The sequence below is a fragment of the Grammomys surdaster genome, unplaced genomic scaffold (genome assembly GCF_004785775.1).
Source record: "Grammomys surdaster isolate TR1022 unplaced genomic scaffold, NIH_TR_1.0 254, whole genome shotgun sequence".
NCBI lineage: Eukaryota > Metazoa > Chordata > Mammalia > Rodentia > Muridae > Grammomys > Grammomys surdaster.
Window position 1 is genome coordinate 961966 of NW_021604695.1, and position 17140 is coordinate 979105.

The following is a 17140-nucleotide window of genomic DNA, read 5'->3' on the forward strand; positions in this document are numbered from 1 at the left end:
GGGTCAGTCCACTCACTCTCACATTAGTCCACGGGGTCAGTCCACTCTCTCACATTAGTCCACGGGGTCAGTCCACTCACTTCTCATCTTGTAGGAGGGTACACTCATCCCAGAGGATGTTCCTGTCATAGACAAGTGGCATGGGGAAGCCTCCCGAACTGGCAGTGAAGTGAACATGAGGTCATCCAAAGACTGAAAGAGGTCACATCAACTGGGTGGAAATTTAGTCTGCCTCCTTCCTCCCCTCACATTACTGCTTGAATCTCAAAGAGGTTCTTCCCAGCTGTCACTTCCTGTCCCTGTGTGATGGTCCTCAGAGACTTGCTTTAGAGTTTTGTCCAGGAAAATATCTCACCCAAGAATAAATGCTTGGCTTTGCTACAGGAAAAGGAAAGAGCTATAAACTGTACCTGATTGCCATGGAGTGAGCACTGCCTAAAGATGCTGGCAATCTCGTCAACTAGTCATAGTTTGTAGTGAATGCTTTCTCGTGAGTGTAGTGAATGCTTTCTCGTGAGTGTATTTTCTGGTCAACTAGACCTTACTTGTCACTAATGCTTTTCCATGGATATATTTGGAGCCTGGGCCTTGGAGACAAGTCTGCCTTTTCTGGGGCAGAGTGATTATTATTTGTGATTGATAGGAGTTTATATAGAGGAACCTGAAGGAAACTACAAGCATTGAGTTGGGGGGAGGTGGTTAAGAATCTTAGTTAAAATTACAAATCTGTCTAGTTAACCTGGGCCGTACATTCCTCCAGGCAGGAGTTTTTGTCCATCTTGTTTAGCCCTCAACCGTAGCGTTTACATCTGTGGCAGAAGTCAGTTTGATACTCAGTGTTGAGTGAAGCTGACGTTCTGTCTTCAGGATAGGAGAAGGCCTGAGGAGTCAGACGTATCAGGACAAGGCTGTGGTTAGACTGGTGATGGCGTAGATGGATGTTTTCTGAAATCTGCTATGTTTCACTTAAACTTATACAAAGCATAATTTTTTGTTTTTATTTGTTTTGTTTTTGAAAAATGATCTTACTATGTAGCCCTACCTGTCCTGGTCTCAATCAGTAGATCAGGCAGGCCTCAAACTCAGAGATCTGCTTGCCTCTGCCTCCTAACACTGAAATTAAAGGCGTGCGCCATTATGCTTGCCTGAAGTAGTTCTTGATGAAGATGGACAAGTAGTTCTTCCTCCTTTATCCCTCCTTCAGTGAATCACAGGGATTTGTCAGCGCTGGGTTCAACTTTGCATTCCTGGATAAATCTCTGTGACTGTGATGTTATACTTCTTAACTCTTAATGGGTTCAGTTTATTTGTTTTTATATATTTATTATGGAGATAGGATCTCACGTGGTTGAAATCTGAACTTCTGGTCCATCTCAGCCCCCAAGTGCTGGGTTTAAAGGCCTGAGCAACCACACCAGCTTGTTTAATTTTTCTTTTTGTTTTGCTTTTGTTTCAGTTATTTATTATTATTATTTTTAATAAACATAAGTTCTCTTTGTTAGGATTTTACTGCTGGGAACAGACACCATGACCAAGGCAGCTTCTATAAGGACAACATTTAATTGGGGGTGGCTTACAGGTTCAGAGGTTCAGTCCATTATCATCAAGGAAGGAGCATGGCAGCATCCAGGCAGGCATGGTGCAGGAGGAGCTGAGAGTTCTACATGTTTATCTGAAGGCTGCTAGGAAAAGACTGGCTTCCAGGCAGCTAAGAGTAGGGTCTTAAAGCCCATGCCCACAGTGACACACCTACGCCAATCCAACAAGGCCACACCTACTCCAACAAGGTCACACCTCCAAATAGTACACCAAACATATACAAACATATACATATCCTTACCAAACATATACAAACCATCACATAAGTATTTTGCCTGCACATATATGTGCCTGAGTGTCTGTGTACCACTTGTGTGCCTGGTGCCTGTGGCGGCCAGAAGAGGTCATAGGAACCCATGGAACTCGAGTTACAGGTGATTGTGAGCCTCTATGTAGATGCTGGGAACTGAACCCGGGTCTTTTGCAAGAGCATCCTGGACTTTTAATTGCTGAGCCATCTCTCCAGCCCTTTTTAAAGTTTCATTTTGTTGTTTGTCTGTTTGTTTGTCTTTGTTTTTGAGACAGTCTCTTGAACTATATAGTCTAGACTGTCCTGGAACCTGCTATGTAGGGTAGACCTTGAACTCTTTGAGTCCTAGGATGATAGGCATGGGCCACTGTGCTCAGCTTGCCCTGTCATTTAAGAAGGAAAAAGAAATTTGTATGTACCTTTTGTTGATACACTGGTTTATTTAGCTTTATTTAGTCATTGACATACCTGTTCATGTATTACTTGTTCTAAAGACCAAGGCAACTCTTTAATAATTGATTTTTAGGTTTTAGATTTGCTCTTAAAATTATGTGTGTGTGTGTGTTGAGTGTGTGTATATATGTATGTGCACTGCATGAGCTCCCGTTGTTCTGGAGGGCAGAATCGGATGTCATATCTCCTGGGGCTGAAATTACAGAGATCGTGACTCCATGTGGGATCTAGTCGTCTGCAAGAGCAGGGAGCATTCTTACTGCTGAGTCTTGTTTCCAGCCCCTAAAAATTTAATATTGTATACTAAGTACTTCATATTTAATACTTCGAGGCATAGTGCAATGTATTTCATATTTATTAAGGAATTTTGTTTGTTTTATGAGTCTGAAGAGAAGACATGCCATCTCTATCATGTACTAATTAGTAGAGCCTCTGAGGAACAATTAAAGAATTTCAGGGGTTTATATTTTGTTTAATTTTATATATTTATTTTAGAGATTTTATTTATCTTATGTGAGTACACTGTCACTGTCTTCAGACACACCAGAAGAGGGCATCAGATCCCATTACACATGGTTATGAGCCACCATGTTGTTGCTGGGAATTGAACTCAGGACCTCTGGAAGAGTAGTCAGTGCTCTCAACCACTGAGCCATCTCTCCAGCCTCTATTTATTTATTTATTTATTTATTTATTTTTTTTTTTGGTTTTTCGAGACAGGGTTTCTCTGTGTATCCCTGGGTGTCCTGGAACTCACTCTGTAGACCAGGCTAGCCTCGAACTCAGAAATCCACCTGCCTCTGCCTCCCAAGTGCTGGGATTAAAGGCGTGCGCCACCACCGCCCGGCTTATTTATTTATTTTTAAAAGTGAAGATAGAATGGGGAGTTTGAGACCAGTTGAGCTACAAACCATTTCCCACTCAACATGGGCTATATGAGGTCTTATCTCAAAAAAAGAAAATAAATCAATGAATTGCTGCAGGTTTGTGCCGCTCTTAGCTGAAGGAACTTGAGAGCTGCGGTCCAACAATGTCGAGGGACACTCGAGCTTGCAGTCTTGGCTTGAGTCTGTTTTCCTTCTTTTTGTCTAGAAGATCAAGATCGCGGCCCTCCGCATGTACACGAGCTGTGTGGAGAAAACTGACTTCGAGGAATTCTTTCTGAGTAAGTAACTCCGATTGTTCTGGAAGGCATGATCCACTGTTGATTTCTATGTCTGTGAGTTTGAAGTTTGTTTTTAAGCATTTGTTTTGTGTGTGTATGTTGAATGTGTTTCCTCACGCATGTGTAATTGAGAGAGCTACCTTGGTGTTATCCTCTGAAACACCGCCCACCTCCTTTGAGACAGGGTCTTTCACTGGGCTGGTGCTTACCAGTTAGGCTGTGCATGATGACTAGGGAGCTCCAGCAAGCCTCCTGTTCCTGCCTCCCCATCACTGGTGTCCCAAGCATAGGCCACTGTGTCTGGGTCTAGGGATCAGGCTGAGGTGGTCAAGCATGGCAAGCACTTCACGGACTGACTCACCTCCCCAGCCCTCTGGTTTTTTTTGTTTGTTTGTTTGTTTTTGGTGGCTGGGGTTGACCTCTGCCTCCCAAGTGTTGGTGTTACAGGTGTGTGCCACCACTCCCACTCTTAGCATTTGATGAGGACTTTTTTTTGTCAGTAATTTCTCTTTTTGTTTCTAGTTTTTGTTTTAGTTGGTCCTAAAATAAATTTCATGATTCTTCTTTCTATTTGAGGGCTATTGGCCCCAAAGGCTTATATAATTTTATAATACGTCTAATTGATAAATTGCTTACCAGAGCATTTTACTGGTTTAGGTCACTACTAGCAGTTGATTATATCAATATAGGATTCATTTGATTCTGTAAACTATAATTATTAGCGCAGCTACTAAAATAGGCATTTGTAAGGACATTGGAAAATGCGAGCCGTTTCTGTGTCCACAGACTGTAGAGCAGTAGTTTTCAACCTTTCTAATGGTGTGACTTTATGAAATTATTTTCATTGCTACTTCATAGCTGTAATTTTGCTAACTGTTATGAATCATAATGTAAATGTCTGTGTTTTCCAATGGCCTTAGGTGACTCTGTGAAAGGATTAGTCTACTCCAGAGGGGTCTCGACCCCACAGCTTAAGAAACACTGCTTTAGACAGAAACCTGTGTTCTGTGTTCATCCAGCTGGTACTTTACTCTGCAACAAATATCTGTACATAATTAACAAAAAATGCTAGATGTAGTTTTGATTGCTCGATAACTATATTGGTTGTTTAAAAGCTCAAATGTAAGTTGTTTTGGTTACTTCATTATTTCAACAGATAAATATTAGAGACTTAAAATACTATACTGAGTTATAATTCTGATTTTTTTTTTTTTTTGCTGGTTTTCTAACTGTGCTGATAATTACAGTTTACAGCATCAAATTAATCCTATACTGATAAAATCAACTAGTAGTGATCTAAACCAGTAAAAAAAAAAAAATCTATTTTCTATTTTCTTGTTCATTAGGAAAGACAATTTTCCTGCTTCTTCATAAACAGTTTTTTATTATTTAATTAAAAAAGAATCGCAGTGTGTGTATGTGTATCTGTGCACACGAATGCATGCACACACATGTATATCAGCATATATGCCATGGGACCCATGTACAGGTCAGAGGACGACTTATAAAAGTTGGTTCTCTCCACTATGTGGATTCCGGGGAATCATACTCAATCAGGCTTGGCAGCAAACACCTCCCGAGCCATTTTGCCAGCCCTGAACTGTTTTTTACTATATAAGAAATTAGTCCAAAGGGTTGGAGAGATGGCTCAGTGGTTAAGAGTACTGACTGCTCTTCCCGAGTTCCTGAGTTCAAGTCCCAGCAACCACATGGTGGCTTACAACCATCTGTAATGAGATCTGATGCCCTCTTCTGGTGTGTCTGGAGACAGCTACAAAGTACTCATATACATAAAATAAATAACTAATTCTTAAAAAAAGAAAAAAGAAAGAAATTAGTCCAAAATGAGAAAATATACTTTCTTCAAATGATGAAATATTAAGTTAGTTTCTTAGATCGATGTGCATTTCCTGTGACCTTTTAAATTTAGTTTAGTTTACTTGATTTTTTAGCATACTTCTTTTTGTTTGTTTGTTTGTATGTTTGTGCATTTACTTTTTTACGTCCCAACCACAGTTTCCTCTCCACCCTCTCCTCCCAGGCCCTCCCTCCCATCCATTCCTCCTTCATTTCTCTTCAGAAAAGGGCAGGCCTCCCATGGATGTCAGCCAACCGTGGCAAATCAAGTTGCAGTGAAACTAGGCACCTCCTCTCCTGGCTGGAGGAAAGGGTCCCAAAAGCAGGCAACAGAGTTAGAGAAAACCCTGCTCCTGCTGTTAGGAGTCCACAAGAAGGCCAAGCTACACAACTGTACTGTGCAGAGGGCCTAGGTCAGTCCCATGCAGGCTCTCTGGTTGGTGGTTCAGTCTCTGAGCCCCAGGTTTGTTGATTCTGTGAGTTTTCTTGTGGAGTCCTTGACCCATATGGCTCCTTTAATCCTTCCTTTCCCTATTCTGAAGGATCCCCTGAGCTCCGCCTGTGTTTGGTTGTGAGTCTGCATCAGATTTCATCAGTTGCTGGATGAAGGCTCTGATGACAATTGGGCCAGGCACCAATCTATGAGTATAGCAGACTAGCATTAGGAATAATTTTCTTGACTGGTTTTTTTTTTTTTTAAATTCAGAAATTAACATTAAAAACAAAACAAAAACCATATCTGGAGCTGGAGAGATGGCTCAGAAATTGAGAGCACTTGCTGCTCTTTCAACGACCTAAGCTGGTTCTCAGCACCCACACATCCGGGCACAACTCTCTGTTAACTCCAGGTCCAGAGATTCTGAAGCCCTCTTCTGGCCTCTGTGGGCATGGCATGCATTCGATGCACACCACAGATGCAAAACACCCATACATATAAAAATAAGTCATCTTTAAAAAATCCAACAAACCCACCCTATCCACCTTGTGTTGGTTGTCTGTGTTTGTTTGGAGCTCTGTCTGTGTGGATCGCACCCATGAGAGCTCGGCTAAAGTCCGTCTCCAGCCTCCCAGGGCATCTTTTTTCATAGAAACATCCTCCAGGCTAGTTAGCTCAGGAAGGAAGATCACTCACAGAGTCAAGGATAAGGAACCAAGTTTGCTCGAGTAAATGTGTGTTGTCAACCTGGGCACGGCCACGTTAGGACCCCATAGCCTGAGACCCACAGAAAAATGGCAAAGCTTCTCTGGATGAGGCTGGGGGATGCCGAGCTCGCCTCCGGTGTCTGGGTGGGAGAGCTGATGCTTTGTGTAGAAAGTGCCCACTATAACTCTCGCCCTGCAGAAGGGAGCGGCTTGATGAGTGCAGAACAGAGACCGTGTCTACTGAGATGGCTGACCTTGTCTGCTTGCTCATCTGTGTACCTAAAACTCTGCCTCCTGGCTCAGCTGGGTCCAGAACCCCATCTCTGTTCAAATCAACGCTCAGCTTCTGGGGTGTTACGGTTTCTCCATCTAAGACCACCTGAACCAGCATTTCTGTCTGTGTCCATGTGTTCATCTGTTTGTCTTTTCATTACCTCACTACCCCCATTCAAGTCCCTTGAGCCATCTAAGAACTCAGCAGCCAGACATGCCTGTAACGTCAGCTTTGTGGGAGGGAGGTGACAACTGGTGGATGCTGGGAGCTTGCTAGTTGCCAAAATGGTGAGCTCTCCCTGTCTCAAAGGAATAAGGTGGAGCCATAAGGGAAGCCATCTGATGCTCTCCTCTGGACTTTGCATCCCATGCGTGGGTGCACTCAAAGATTCATATGTACCACACATGTACATACAGAAAAGAAAAAACAAAAGTTTATCATCAGATGTTTAATGCTTGATTATTCATATTTATTATAATTATTTTAGACGAATGCTTGCTTTTACTCCCTGTTATTAAAAGTTCCTCCTTTTTTTTAAAAAAAATTTACTTTCCATGTATGAATGTTTTGTCTGCATGTGTATCTATGCACCACATGCATGAAGAGGGCGTTGGAAACCCCAGAACTACAGTTACAGACACTTGTGAGCTGCCATGTGGGTGCTGGAAACCAAACCTGGGTCTTCTGCAAGAACAGCAAGTGCTCTTAACCAATGACACATTTGTCTAGCTCCCTACCAAAGATTTTGGAGTTTGGATTAATATTATAGTATCAAATAAAAGACAGTTATTACATAGGTAGTTAGTATTCATATTTCAGTCCGTAGCTTGTGATTACTACCTTAGAAGTTTCTGAAGTTACAGTTATGTATTAATGGCTCATATTTGTTTGCTTTCCTGTTTGTTCCTTTAGGAGTTTCACAATCTTGTGGGATAGCAAGTGCTTGCATTATTGTTTATTTTTGTTTTGCGTTTAGAAGTAGTTGAGGCTTAAAGAGGCTCAGTGACTTGCCCAGGATTGCCTAGCCAAGCCTTGCACCTGCGTTGTCTGGCTTAAACCTCAGGGATTTTCCTGCTGTGGCATGCTGCCTGTGAATGGATGTAACCACAGACTAGAAATTGTAGTGTGGCTAAAACATTTGGGGTTTGCTTTACTTTGACGAGAGCTTGCTCTGTGAGATCTATGTTAGTGCTGGACACTCGTGTGAATGCACACCATGGTGTATGTCTTGGTGAGTTTGGCCTGACTTTGTCCTTCAGTGCAAGTGGCAGTGAGTTTTCTGCTGATCACCCTCTCCCTTCAGATTTTCTAAGACTTAAGTAGGCATTTGCCGATTAAAATCTATGGCATAGGCTGGCATGGTGGTACTTGGGAGGCAGGTCTCTGTGAGTGCAGGCCAGCTAGGACTGAATAGAGAGATCCTGTTTCAAAACAAAACAGCCACAAAAACCTGTAACATAAGTAGACATTGTTATATTTACTTGTAATTTTAGTACTCAGAAGAGAGAGGCTTGAACATTGCTATAAACTTAAGGTAAGCCTGTTCTACATGAGTTCCAGGCTAGACCTAGCCAGGACTACAAACCAACCACCCTATGGCATGTTGATTTGCTGTGCCCCCCCACCTTTTTTTTTTTTTCTTTTTTTGCTAGGTTTACATTTTGAAATCAAACCAAAGGAATTCCAAAGTATGACTAGCGAACAAAGAACAGATTTGGAAAGTACCATCTGGAGGTGAAAGATTTAAAAAAAAAAAAATCTGCAAAATAATGAGACTGACTTTCTTGTGGTTTGGATTCTAAGGAAGTTAGTGAGGGCTGGAATAAAATAGTGAGATTTATATACTGCTTCCTAAGATCATCCCTTTAAAGTGGCCATGCCCATTTAGGTCTTTGATGTAAGACTTGATTTCAAGAGTCCTGAGGACAGAGCCTTGGGTATCTGGCAAGTGTCATTCTCCCTGGCTAAAGTCAGGCTGATGCCATTTCTTGATGACTCTGTGTGAGCAAGCTGTGCCTGTCAGCTTCTCGGACAGTCCTCCCTAAGATACCAGAGACCAGCGTGTCAGAGCCAAAGTGTGTAAAGGTTGAGTGAGATCTAGAGTGCTCAATGCATCTGGGCTCTGAGCGGTTGGATACTTTGGCACCTGTTGTTTATGGGATGCTCTGATGATGCCCTTGCCCGTCACATGAGCGTGCTTGCTGCATGATGTAGTTTCTTCCTGGTGTTTTGGAGCAGAGGTGGTCAGTTATCAAAGCTCGTGTTTAATTCTGAATTCTTGTCTGTGGCTCTTTTTGCCTCTAAGAAACTGATCACCGTAGGGAGGAGGAGGTTCTAATGAAGAAATTCTGAGCCAGTAGTTGAGATTTCAGTCCACTTTGTGACACAATTTCAAGTAACTGGTAAAGCTTTTCAAAGATAATTTGAACTGTATTATTTAATTCACTGTAGAATGACAGTGGATATTGAATCCCTATTTTAAATGGCAGTCATTTTGCTAAACGCTTTTTTTGAGATGGTCTCATTATATAGCCCTGGCTGGCCTTGAACTTGATACATAGAATAGCATGGCTTCTACCTCAGATCTCCTCTGCCTTCCAAGTGCTGGGACTGGGTCTAGAGGCTTGTGCCATGCACCTGGCTTAGCTAACTAAGCACGGTATAACTAAGCACCTCTTGTTTGTCAAAATAGCTCTGAGGTAGGGCCTCTTGTTCTGCCCACTGATTTATAGAGAGAAGGAAAGTGGGCCCCGGAGAAGGCCAGAAACACCACCTAGATCTGCTTCAAAGTAGCAAGGTCTAGATTTTGAATTAAGTAATCTGATTGCATATTAAAAAGTGGTGCTATCACTCTCTGGTGACAGTAATGGAATTATTTAATTTTACTGAACTTTGTCTCTTTTTTGTGTGTTGGAGCAGGAGTGTGATCATGGCAGTGTCTCAGGGTTTAGCCCTGAAGTATGTAAACACACTTTGTTGAGCTAAGAATTGTATTTTGGTGTTGCTCATAGTCAACATTCACTTGTTGGTTTGATATTTTTGAGGTTTACTCTGTGGCTTTCTGTTCTGACCATGGGCACAGGGGCTTACTCATGTGCCAGCCTTCTCATCAGCCCTTAGCTGACCCCCAGAAGGGAAAACTGTGACCCAAGGCCAGCTGCTGACCTGTCTGTCTGTCTGTCTATGCTTCTCAGCCCAAGAACTGATTCCCCATCAGAGAAAATTGGACAGGCTCCTGGCAGCTGCTGGGAAGCTGTGATGTAGAGGTAGCCATTGGACAGGCTGTTCTGTACAAGCAGCCAGATTTCACTCTCCAGATTGAAAGACAGACTTCCAAGAAAACCTTTCTTTTTAATGTTTTGTTCTAACATCCAAAATTGACCCAACTTGAGATCTGGGCTTGAGAGTTTCTCGGGGCTATTCTTGTTGTAGGTGGAGGGCGGTTGGCCGGCACTCAGATGGCGTGGGTCTGAATAGCTGGATGGCTGGTCAGGCCAGCCTCCAGCTCCCTCCTGCTGGGCTCAGAGAGGAAGTCCACTTGACAGCTGCTGGGCACCACCCAGTAAACTCACCCGAGATTTTTGGTGTCCCTTTGTGACAGACCTGGATTCAAGGCCCAGCCTTGCCACTAGCTTAGCATGGTGCTGTCCATAGCTACTTGGCCTTCTGATTCTGTTTCTTTACCTTAAAGTAGGATCATGGTAATTCTTTCTTGTGTTGAGGTGAAGATTAAGAGAAATACTGTAAAAGATGATTAGCATTGCACTGGGTGGAGTACAGCCCTTTCTCCACGTCTTACCATCAGAGAGCTGCTTGAGTAGCAATCCACACACTGCAGGTAGAATCAAGGAAGCGTGAATGTAACCCCAGGTACCTCACTTCATGGTTTGTGTTTCCCTGAGTAATTGTCTTGATTCCCACTGCCAGCTTCCTCTCTTGTCCAGGGGGAATATAAATATACACATACTGAGGGTGTTGGGCAGATCTGTTGAGCTACAGGCTGCTGTGAAGCACTTACTACGTCTGGCAAGTCACAAGCCCAGCCACAGTGACCAGGGACTCCCTGATTGCTGCTAATTGTGGTCTTCCCTCCTAGGGTCCAGCCCTGTGTGTTCACTTCTAGTGACCCTGGTTAACCGTCACCTCACTGAACACTGACTGGCAGAGGATACTTTGGGAGGTTTTTTTTTTTTTTGAGGGGCCGGGTATACAGACTTTATGTACCCCAGCCTGGCTTTGAGTTTGCAGCGCTGTCCTGACTCACAGGGTCACAGGATGTGTGCTGGAATTCTAGGCCGGTGCTGTCATGTCCAGCCTTATTCCTCCTCCTTTTTGTGAGTTGTCACTCCAAAAGACTGATTCTACCACAAGGGCTCACATGCCCCTAATTTTCTCTCATTCATCCATCTTTCCTGCCCCTTGTCAAGCTTTGCTCCCTGTCATGTAAGAAGGAGGGAACTTGTAGTGAGCATCCCTTAGCTGACCATAGGGCTTTCTCACATGTGAGAATTGAGACCCGGGTCACAGGATATAAACCAAGAGCCTAGTGTTGTCCCTGGGGGGCTGAAGTCTGGCCTTTGAGGAGCTGGAGTCTGCTTCCCTGTTCAGCCCTAGCTCCTAAGAGTTGTTCCACTTTTCACCGTCCCGGTTATTTGGATAAATCATTTGGCACATTCATGGCCATACCACATTGGATTGTCTTTAAAACCTTGGAAACAGAGGCTAGAAAGCTTAACCTTTTCAGCAGGGCTCAAGTGATTACAGTAGCTGATGCTTCAGGGGAGCAGGGGAGGTGGTGTTTGTTTAGCATTTTAGGCTTCAAGCCAAGAAAGGGAGAATAGCACAGAACTTCAGGAGGTTAGAAGGAACTAAGAGGTCACGTCTGCCACATTGTGTAAAGTGAGAAATTCAGAGGGAAGAAGAAGTCTGCCCAAGGTTATAAGGCTACCGTCTGCCCGAGGCGACAAGGTGGCAACAAGGCTGGAGCTGGAAAGCTAGTTGTCTGCATCTGGTGCTCCAGCCCATGGTTCTGCGTTATGTTCTTACTCTTCTCTTCTACAATAGCATGGTCAGAAATACCACGCTGCCATATATTTTAGTTGAACAGATTCCCACCCGTGGTTAAAACAAGTCCGTATGCCTCCGCTGCACCTTCACCTAGTCACACTGTTATTCACTGTCATTTTCTAGGGTGTCAGATGCCGGATACATTCAACTCCTGGTTTCTTATAACCCTGCTTCACGTCTGGTAAGTGAGGTCATCAAATACGTGTGTGTGCTTTAAGATGCGGCTCTCCTCGGGTCTGATTATATAAATGGCACTTGTTCAGGCATGAAAACCTGTCCCTCTCATTTTCATAACTGGTGCCTTGAAGCACATTTTTATTAAAGGTCAAAGCATAAACCCAGAAAGAAACTAATATTTGTAATATTTTTTTTCAAAGAACACCTAACCCCATGAATAATGCTATCAGTATCTCTAAGAGACTTTCTGAGGCTGGATGGAAAAGTTCTGTCCCTCGGCTGTTTTAGGAAAATTCACATTTACGTAAAAGTGGTTTGAATTGTGAGAATCCGTGGTCATTTTCATTGCTGGTCATCAGAAACCTATAACAAATTATACCACTGACATTTACGCCTGTGCCTCTCTGAGTGTGCGTGCAGGTTAGGGTAAGCCAGAGTTGTTGCATGTGAAAATATTTAACACCTTAAACAGTATAGTTTTTTCCCTTCAGCTGTGAAGTAAAAAAAAAAAAATCATTTTTTCATCTACTGTTACACAGCATTAAAGGTCAAAGGGGGATATAGGAGTCACTGAGGTAGGGGCTGAGGGAGCTGCCAGATCTTGGGAGAGCAAACTCTGGAGAACTGGTGGCTACACAGACCATAGTGAATGCTCCATGGAGCGTGGGATTGGCTGCCTGTCAAAGGACGCTTGTTCGAGCCTGCCTTTAGCTGAGCCTTGCATCACAGGCCTCGATACTGTATTACAATGTTGGGTCCTGATAGTCTCTGCAGCGCCCCTCTTTCCAAATTCACATCTTCCCTGAGTTTGGCTGAGGAGCCTGAAGGGGCAGCTTATTTTATGGATTTTTTTTTTTTGAACCCTCTAAACCAGTATTTTATAGAAGGGACACTGTGCCCTAGGCACTTCACTGGATACTAGGGCTGGCTCTCAAGAAGCCCAGCGTGGTGAGGGAGATAGGCCAGGTATAAACTGTGTTGCTAAGTTGCACAGTGTATATAAGTGGCGCTTACAGGAGAGAAGACTGCGCTCTGACTGTTGGAGCCCTTCCGAGCGCTGCTAGTCCTCAGGTAGATACTGTACTCCTTGTCAGGCGGCTGAGAAGGCACACTGTCTGCCTTTGGTGTCCGTGGTGGGGGTTAAGCACAGGGTGCAGGGAGGGATACTGGATACATTGAGAAGAAAACTACTTTTTTAAGAGTGAGGACTGGATGGTAGAATTACTCATTGGAAAGGCAGGAGGGTTGTGAGAAGGCTAAGCTGTCCCCAGAGGAGCTCAATGATAATATTCAGAGCCCGTATGAAAGACTCTTTATTGCCCATATAGCTAGAGGTATCCGAGTGGGAGAGGGAGTGGATGGCAAAATAAAATATATAATCCCCGTGACCACATCCCAAGGTCAACACCTGACTAATAGCCGAGAGAGCCCTGAAATGACTTGGATTTCTTTAAACTTTCCAAATCGTGTCTGCTCAGCTCTTCTTGCCGAAGGTGACTTTTTAGAGGAATGGGGTGTCCCACCGCCAGTTGAGTAGAGGTGGGGAGGGGCATCTGTTCTTTGTCTCTCTCCAGCCTCTTCCTTGCTCGTAATTCTCATGATCTATATAGGCTTTGGTGTCTCAGCAGCTTGTTTATTTAACTCAGCAAATCCTCGTCAAGGACCTACTGTGTGTCAGGACCCTGAGGTACTGGAGAGAAGGTTGTGCTTCGGTTCACACATTTCACAGGAAACTGGTGGAAGATGGGCGTGGTTGAGCGTGGTTGTCTGTAGTAGATGATACTGAAATGCCTGGCTCAAAGCCCAAGAAAAAGCTGCAGAAGCACAAAGGTAGACTGCGTCTGAGTTCCGTGCAGGAGGGAGGTTCCGGACCTGCAGAACTCAGAGTGTCTGAAGGCAGCCAATTGGCTGAAGTATTTGGAGGAATGTAGTCAGAAGGTCACCAGGAAAGTGGTTTGGGGCCCAGTTGTGTAGTGATCTGAGAATTGGGGACTCCCTTTCCTGAAGGGTGAAAACAGAAGAGGGATGGATCTATCCATCAAGTCTGTAGAAAAGTCAGGTTCTTCTAGTTCTGTTCTCTTAGCTCTGAGATCCCAGAGGATAAACTGAGGAGTAGCCAAACTCTGACTGATAGTGCAGTAAGCAGAGACACTGCAGGGACCTCTGGGAGAGGCAGCTGGGAGGGAGGAGGCGGGGAAACAAGGACATACAGAGGCTTAGGGGGCGATCATAAGGAAGGACAAATCCCCACCAAACAAAAACCACACCAGACAGACTCCTAGTAAATGAAAGTTCCCTAATGGGAGGCTTTCCTGAATGTTTTCCTAGGCCCCATAGGTGACTGTCGCCCTTAGGTGCTGGGTCCTTATTGGCAGATGAGATAGGAAGGAGATGTCAGCAATCCTGTACACTGACAATATTACACTTTTCCTGTCTACTCTCTCTGGTTTCATACGTTTTTCTGTGGGTTGAGATTTAAGGCCGTAGACTCCCTTCTGTTCCTTTGTTAGTTGTATGTTCAGTGAGCTTGCAGTGGCGCTGTGTGTCTGTTGTCTTTGCTGAACAAGATCAGTATTGACAGCAGCTGCTGAAAAAGACGCTGCTGGAGTTACCCAGCACCCCTACATGGGCTTGGAAAAGCCGCCTTCCTGCACATTTCCTTAGCCAGCCATTCTGAGTCCATTCAGGTGCCTGTACCAGAGACCTGGGAGCTCGTCTTGCCTGTCCTCCATTTGTTTCACCTGGTCAGTCAATCATTCGTTACCTAGCCCTAACTCTTTGACCCTGAGCTAACAGTAGTAAGTGAGTTTACTTTATAACCAGTACACATGCTCACATTGGATGCAAACATGTAAAGTTTGTCTTTACAACGTCAGGAACTGTCTGATACTTCCTATTCTATTTGGACTAATTTTACACAGAAGTTGAAGGTTTAACCCACCAAATTGATATCACCAGGGTGCAACCGCCAGTCCCTGATTCCCACCTCTGCTCTCAAGTTTCTGCCATTCATGTCCTAGAAGATACAGCCAGTACCTTTACTGCTCTTGTCTGCCATTCTGTGGTGTCTTGGTATTTATCCTTCTTACTACTGGACACTCTTGTTTTTCCTCAACATATAATTTAGGCATTATGTTCATTATAAAGCCTTCCCTTCCATTTGAAGGCAGTTCTTCTGTGATTCTTTGGTAGTTCTTCTCATTTTAAACAATTTTAAGTTTAAAAATTTGATATATAAAAACATAAATGCCGGGCGGTGGTGGCGCACACCTTTAATCCCAGCACTTGGGAGGCAGAGGCAGGTGGATTTCTGAGATCGAGGCCAGCCTGGTCTACAGAGTGAGTTCCAGGACAGCCAGGGCTACACAGAGAAACCCTGACTCGAAAAATCAAAAAAAAAAAAAAAACCCATAAAAATTACACATGTCAATGGAGGACTGTGTAATATTTTGATACATACATATGTGTATTACATGATTTGTGTTTGTACATGTCTGTGAGTCTGTCTGCATGTGATTTTTGTGTGCAGAGGCCAAAGGAGGGTGTCCGATGTCCTGCTTCATCACTCTGCCTTAAAAAAGATAGAACAACTAAGCCAGGTGGTGGTGGACTTTAATCCCAGTGGTCAGAAGGCAGAGGCAGGCACATAATAATAACTATTGTTATTATTTATATGAGTCTTCTCTTTAAGTCTCAGCCTCTCCCCCCCACCAATATTTTGTAATGGTAAAATTTCATTCAAGTTATAAATGCCCTCATTTGTTATTTCATTGTGAAAGTTCTTGAAATTCCAGAACTCAGGTCCTCCCTCCGCAGAACCGATATGCACTCCTAAGTCCTGAGGTCTGTGCGTGCACAGAGTAAATCTCGTCTCAGCAACGCTGTCTAAGTGGGTGAAAAGGTTGCCGGTTGGTGTGAAGGATGTGGAAATGACATGGCTACCTCTTGTATGTGTAAAAGGACTCTGAAGCAGCTTCCTGTAAACCCAGAAGGCAGTTTTCAAAGCCATGTCTTTACTTCAGTTCCCTTGTTTTACACGAGGAGGGATGGTTCTGGTGACCTGATGACATTTGTCACAAGTCACTTCATGTCCCACATAGCAGTGGAGAATCTGAGACAAACCAAGCTGACTCTGAACTGTTAATGCCCTAGTGTGCCTTCTTGGTGACCAAGGGGACCGAGATCTCTTTTTCTAAATACAAATAGTGACAGAAATGCCTTTTAAACTACCAGCTCTAAAGTGAGCGCTGCTTTTCTTGGCATTTACTGTCTGTGTCCTAGAAAGCCCTGGAAATAGTAAGTGTTTACGGACTGCAATCTGTGACCTTTAGGGGTCCGGAGCCAGAGGAACCTGTAAAGATGTTTCGAGTGCCATAGAAAGATGGAGGAGTGAATATTAGGGGAGCCAGGGAAGACTCTTGTAAAGAAGAAAAGGAAGTAAGGTATGGACTGGAAAGGGTTTGGAAAACATACTGTCCCCATCACAGTCCAGCCAGAAGACGGCCCTGGCAAGCATTGGCAGCATCTGCCAGGGCCTCTTTAAAACCACCGTTGAAGTTTTGATGTAGCTGTAGGGCCTCCAGGCTCCTGCTGGACTCCAGCAGCTTCAGACCTGCTATATATGGTGTGCCCTGGCCGTGTGCACAGCTTTGTTCTCCTTCCCCGAGCCAGAGGCTGTGTTCACACATCCATACACGTAGGTTGTTGAGTTCCTTTGTTTTCATTCAAACCAAAGGCCCATGCAGAAGCGTTTTATCAGCACACATGCCCTTTAGTGCCCTGGTACTTGCCAGCCACGACCTTGATCTTATGGATCTGGTTGCAAGCCATGCGTAGCTTATGGTAGTTCACATCAGGTGAGATGGTTTCAGGAAGCATTTTGCCCTGCTTTCTTTTGCCACAGACTAATCTGGTGGCTACCGTGCTCCCCCTAGAAAGCTTAGAGAGGAAGTTTAGGAAACTAGGTAGAGACAGCCATGTACATAGCCCCAGGAAAGCCTCAGCGAGCCAGCACACCAGTAAATAACCCACCATGTTGGCATCTCTCTCATGGTCTCAGTAGAGGATAAAGTCAGGCAAATAAGTGCTATCAAGATCCCACTTGAGAATCCTTTATAGCTGCCAGTGTGGTAGACCTGCACCCATGCCCGCTGAT

The 17140-nt window shown here is 44.1% G+C and overlaps 1 protein-coding gene across 3 annotated transcripts in view; it reads left to right on the forward strand.

Moving 5' to 3' along the window:
* Positions 1-17140, forward strand: part of LOC114627474 (ubiquinol-cytochrome-c reductase complex assembly factor 1) — a 96539-nt gene that overhangs the window by 26276 nt on the left and 53123 nt on the right. For all 3 annotated transcript variants that reach the window (XM_028775303.1, XM_028775304.1, XM_028775305.1), the window contains exons 5-6: positions 3395-3467; positions 11932-11989. In XM_028775303.1, coding sequence (XP_028631136.1) covers positions 3395-3467; positions 11932-11989 — 131 coding nt within the window. The remainder of the gene's footprint in view (positions 1-3394; positions 3468-11931; positions 11990-17140) is intronic.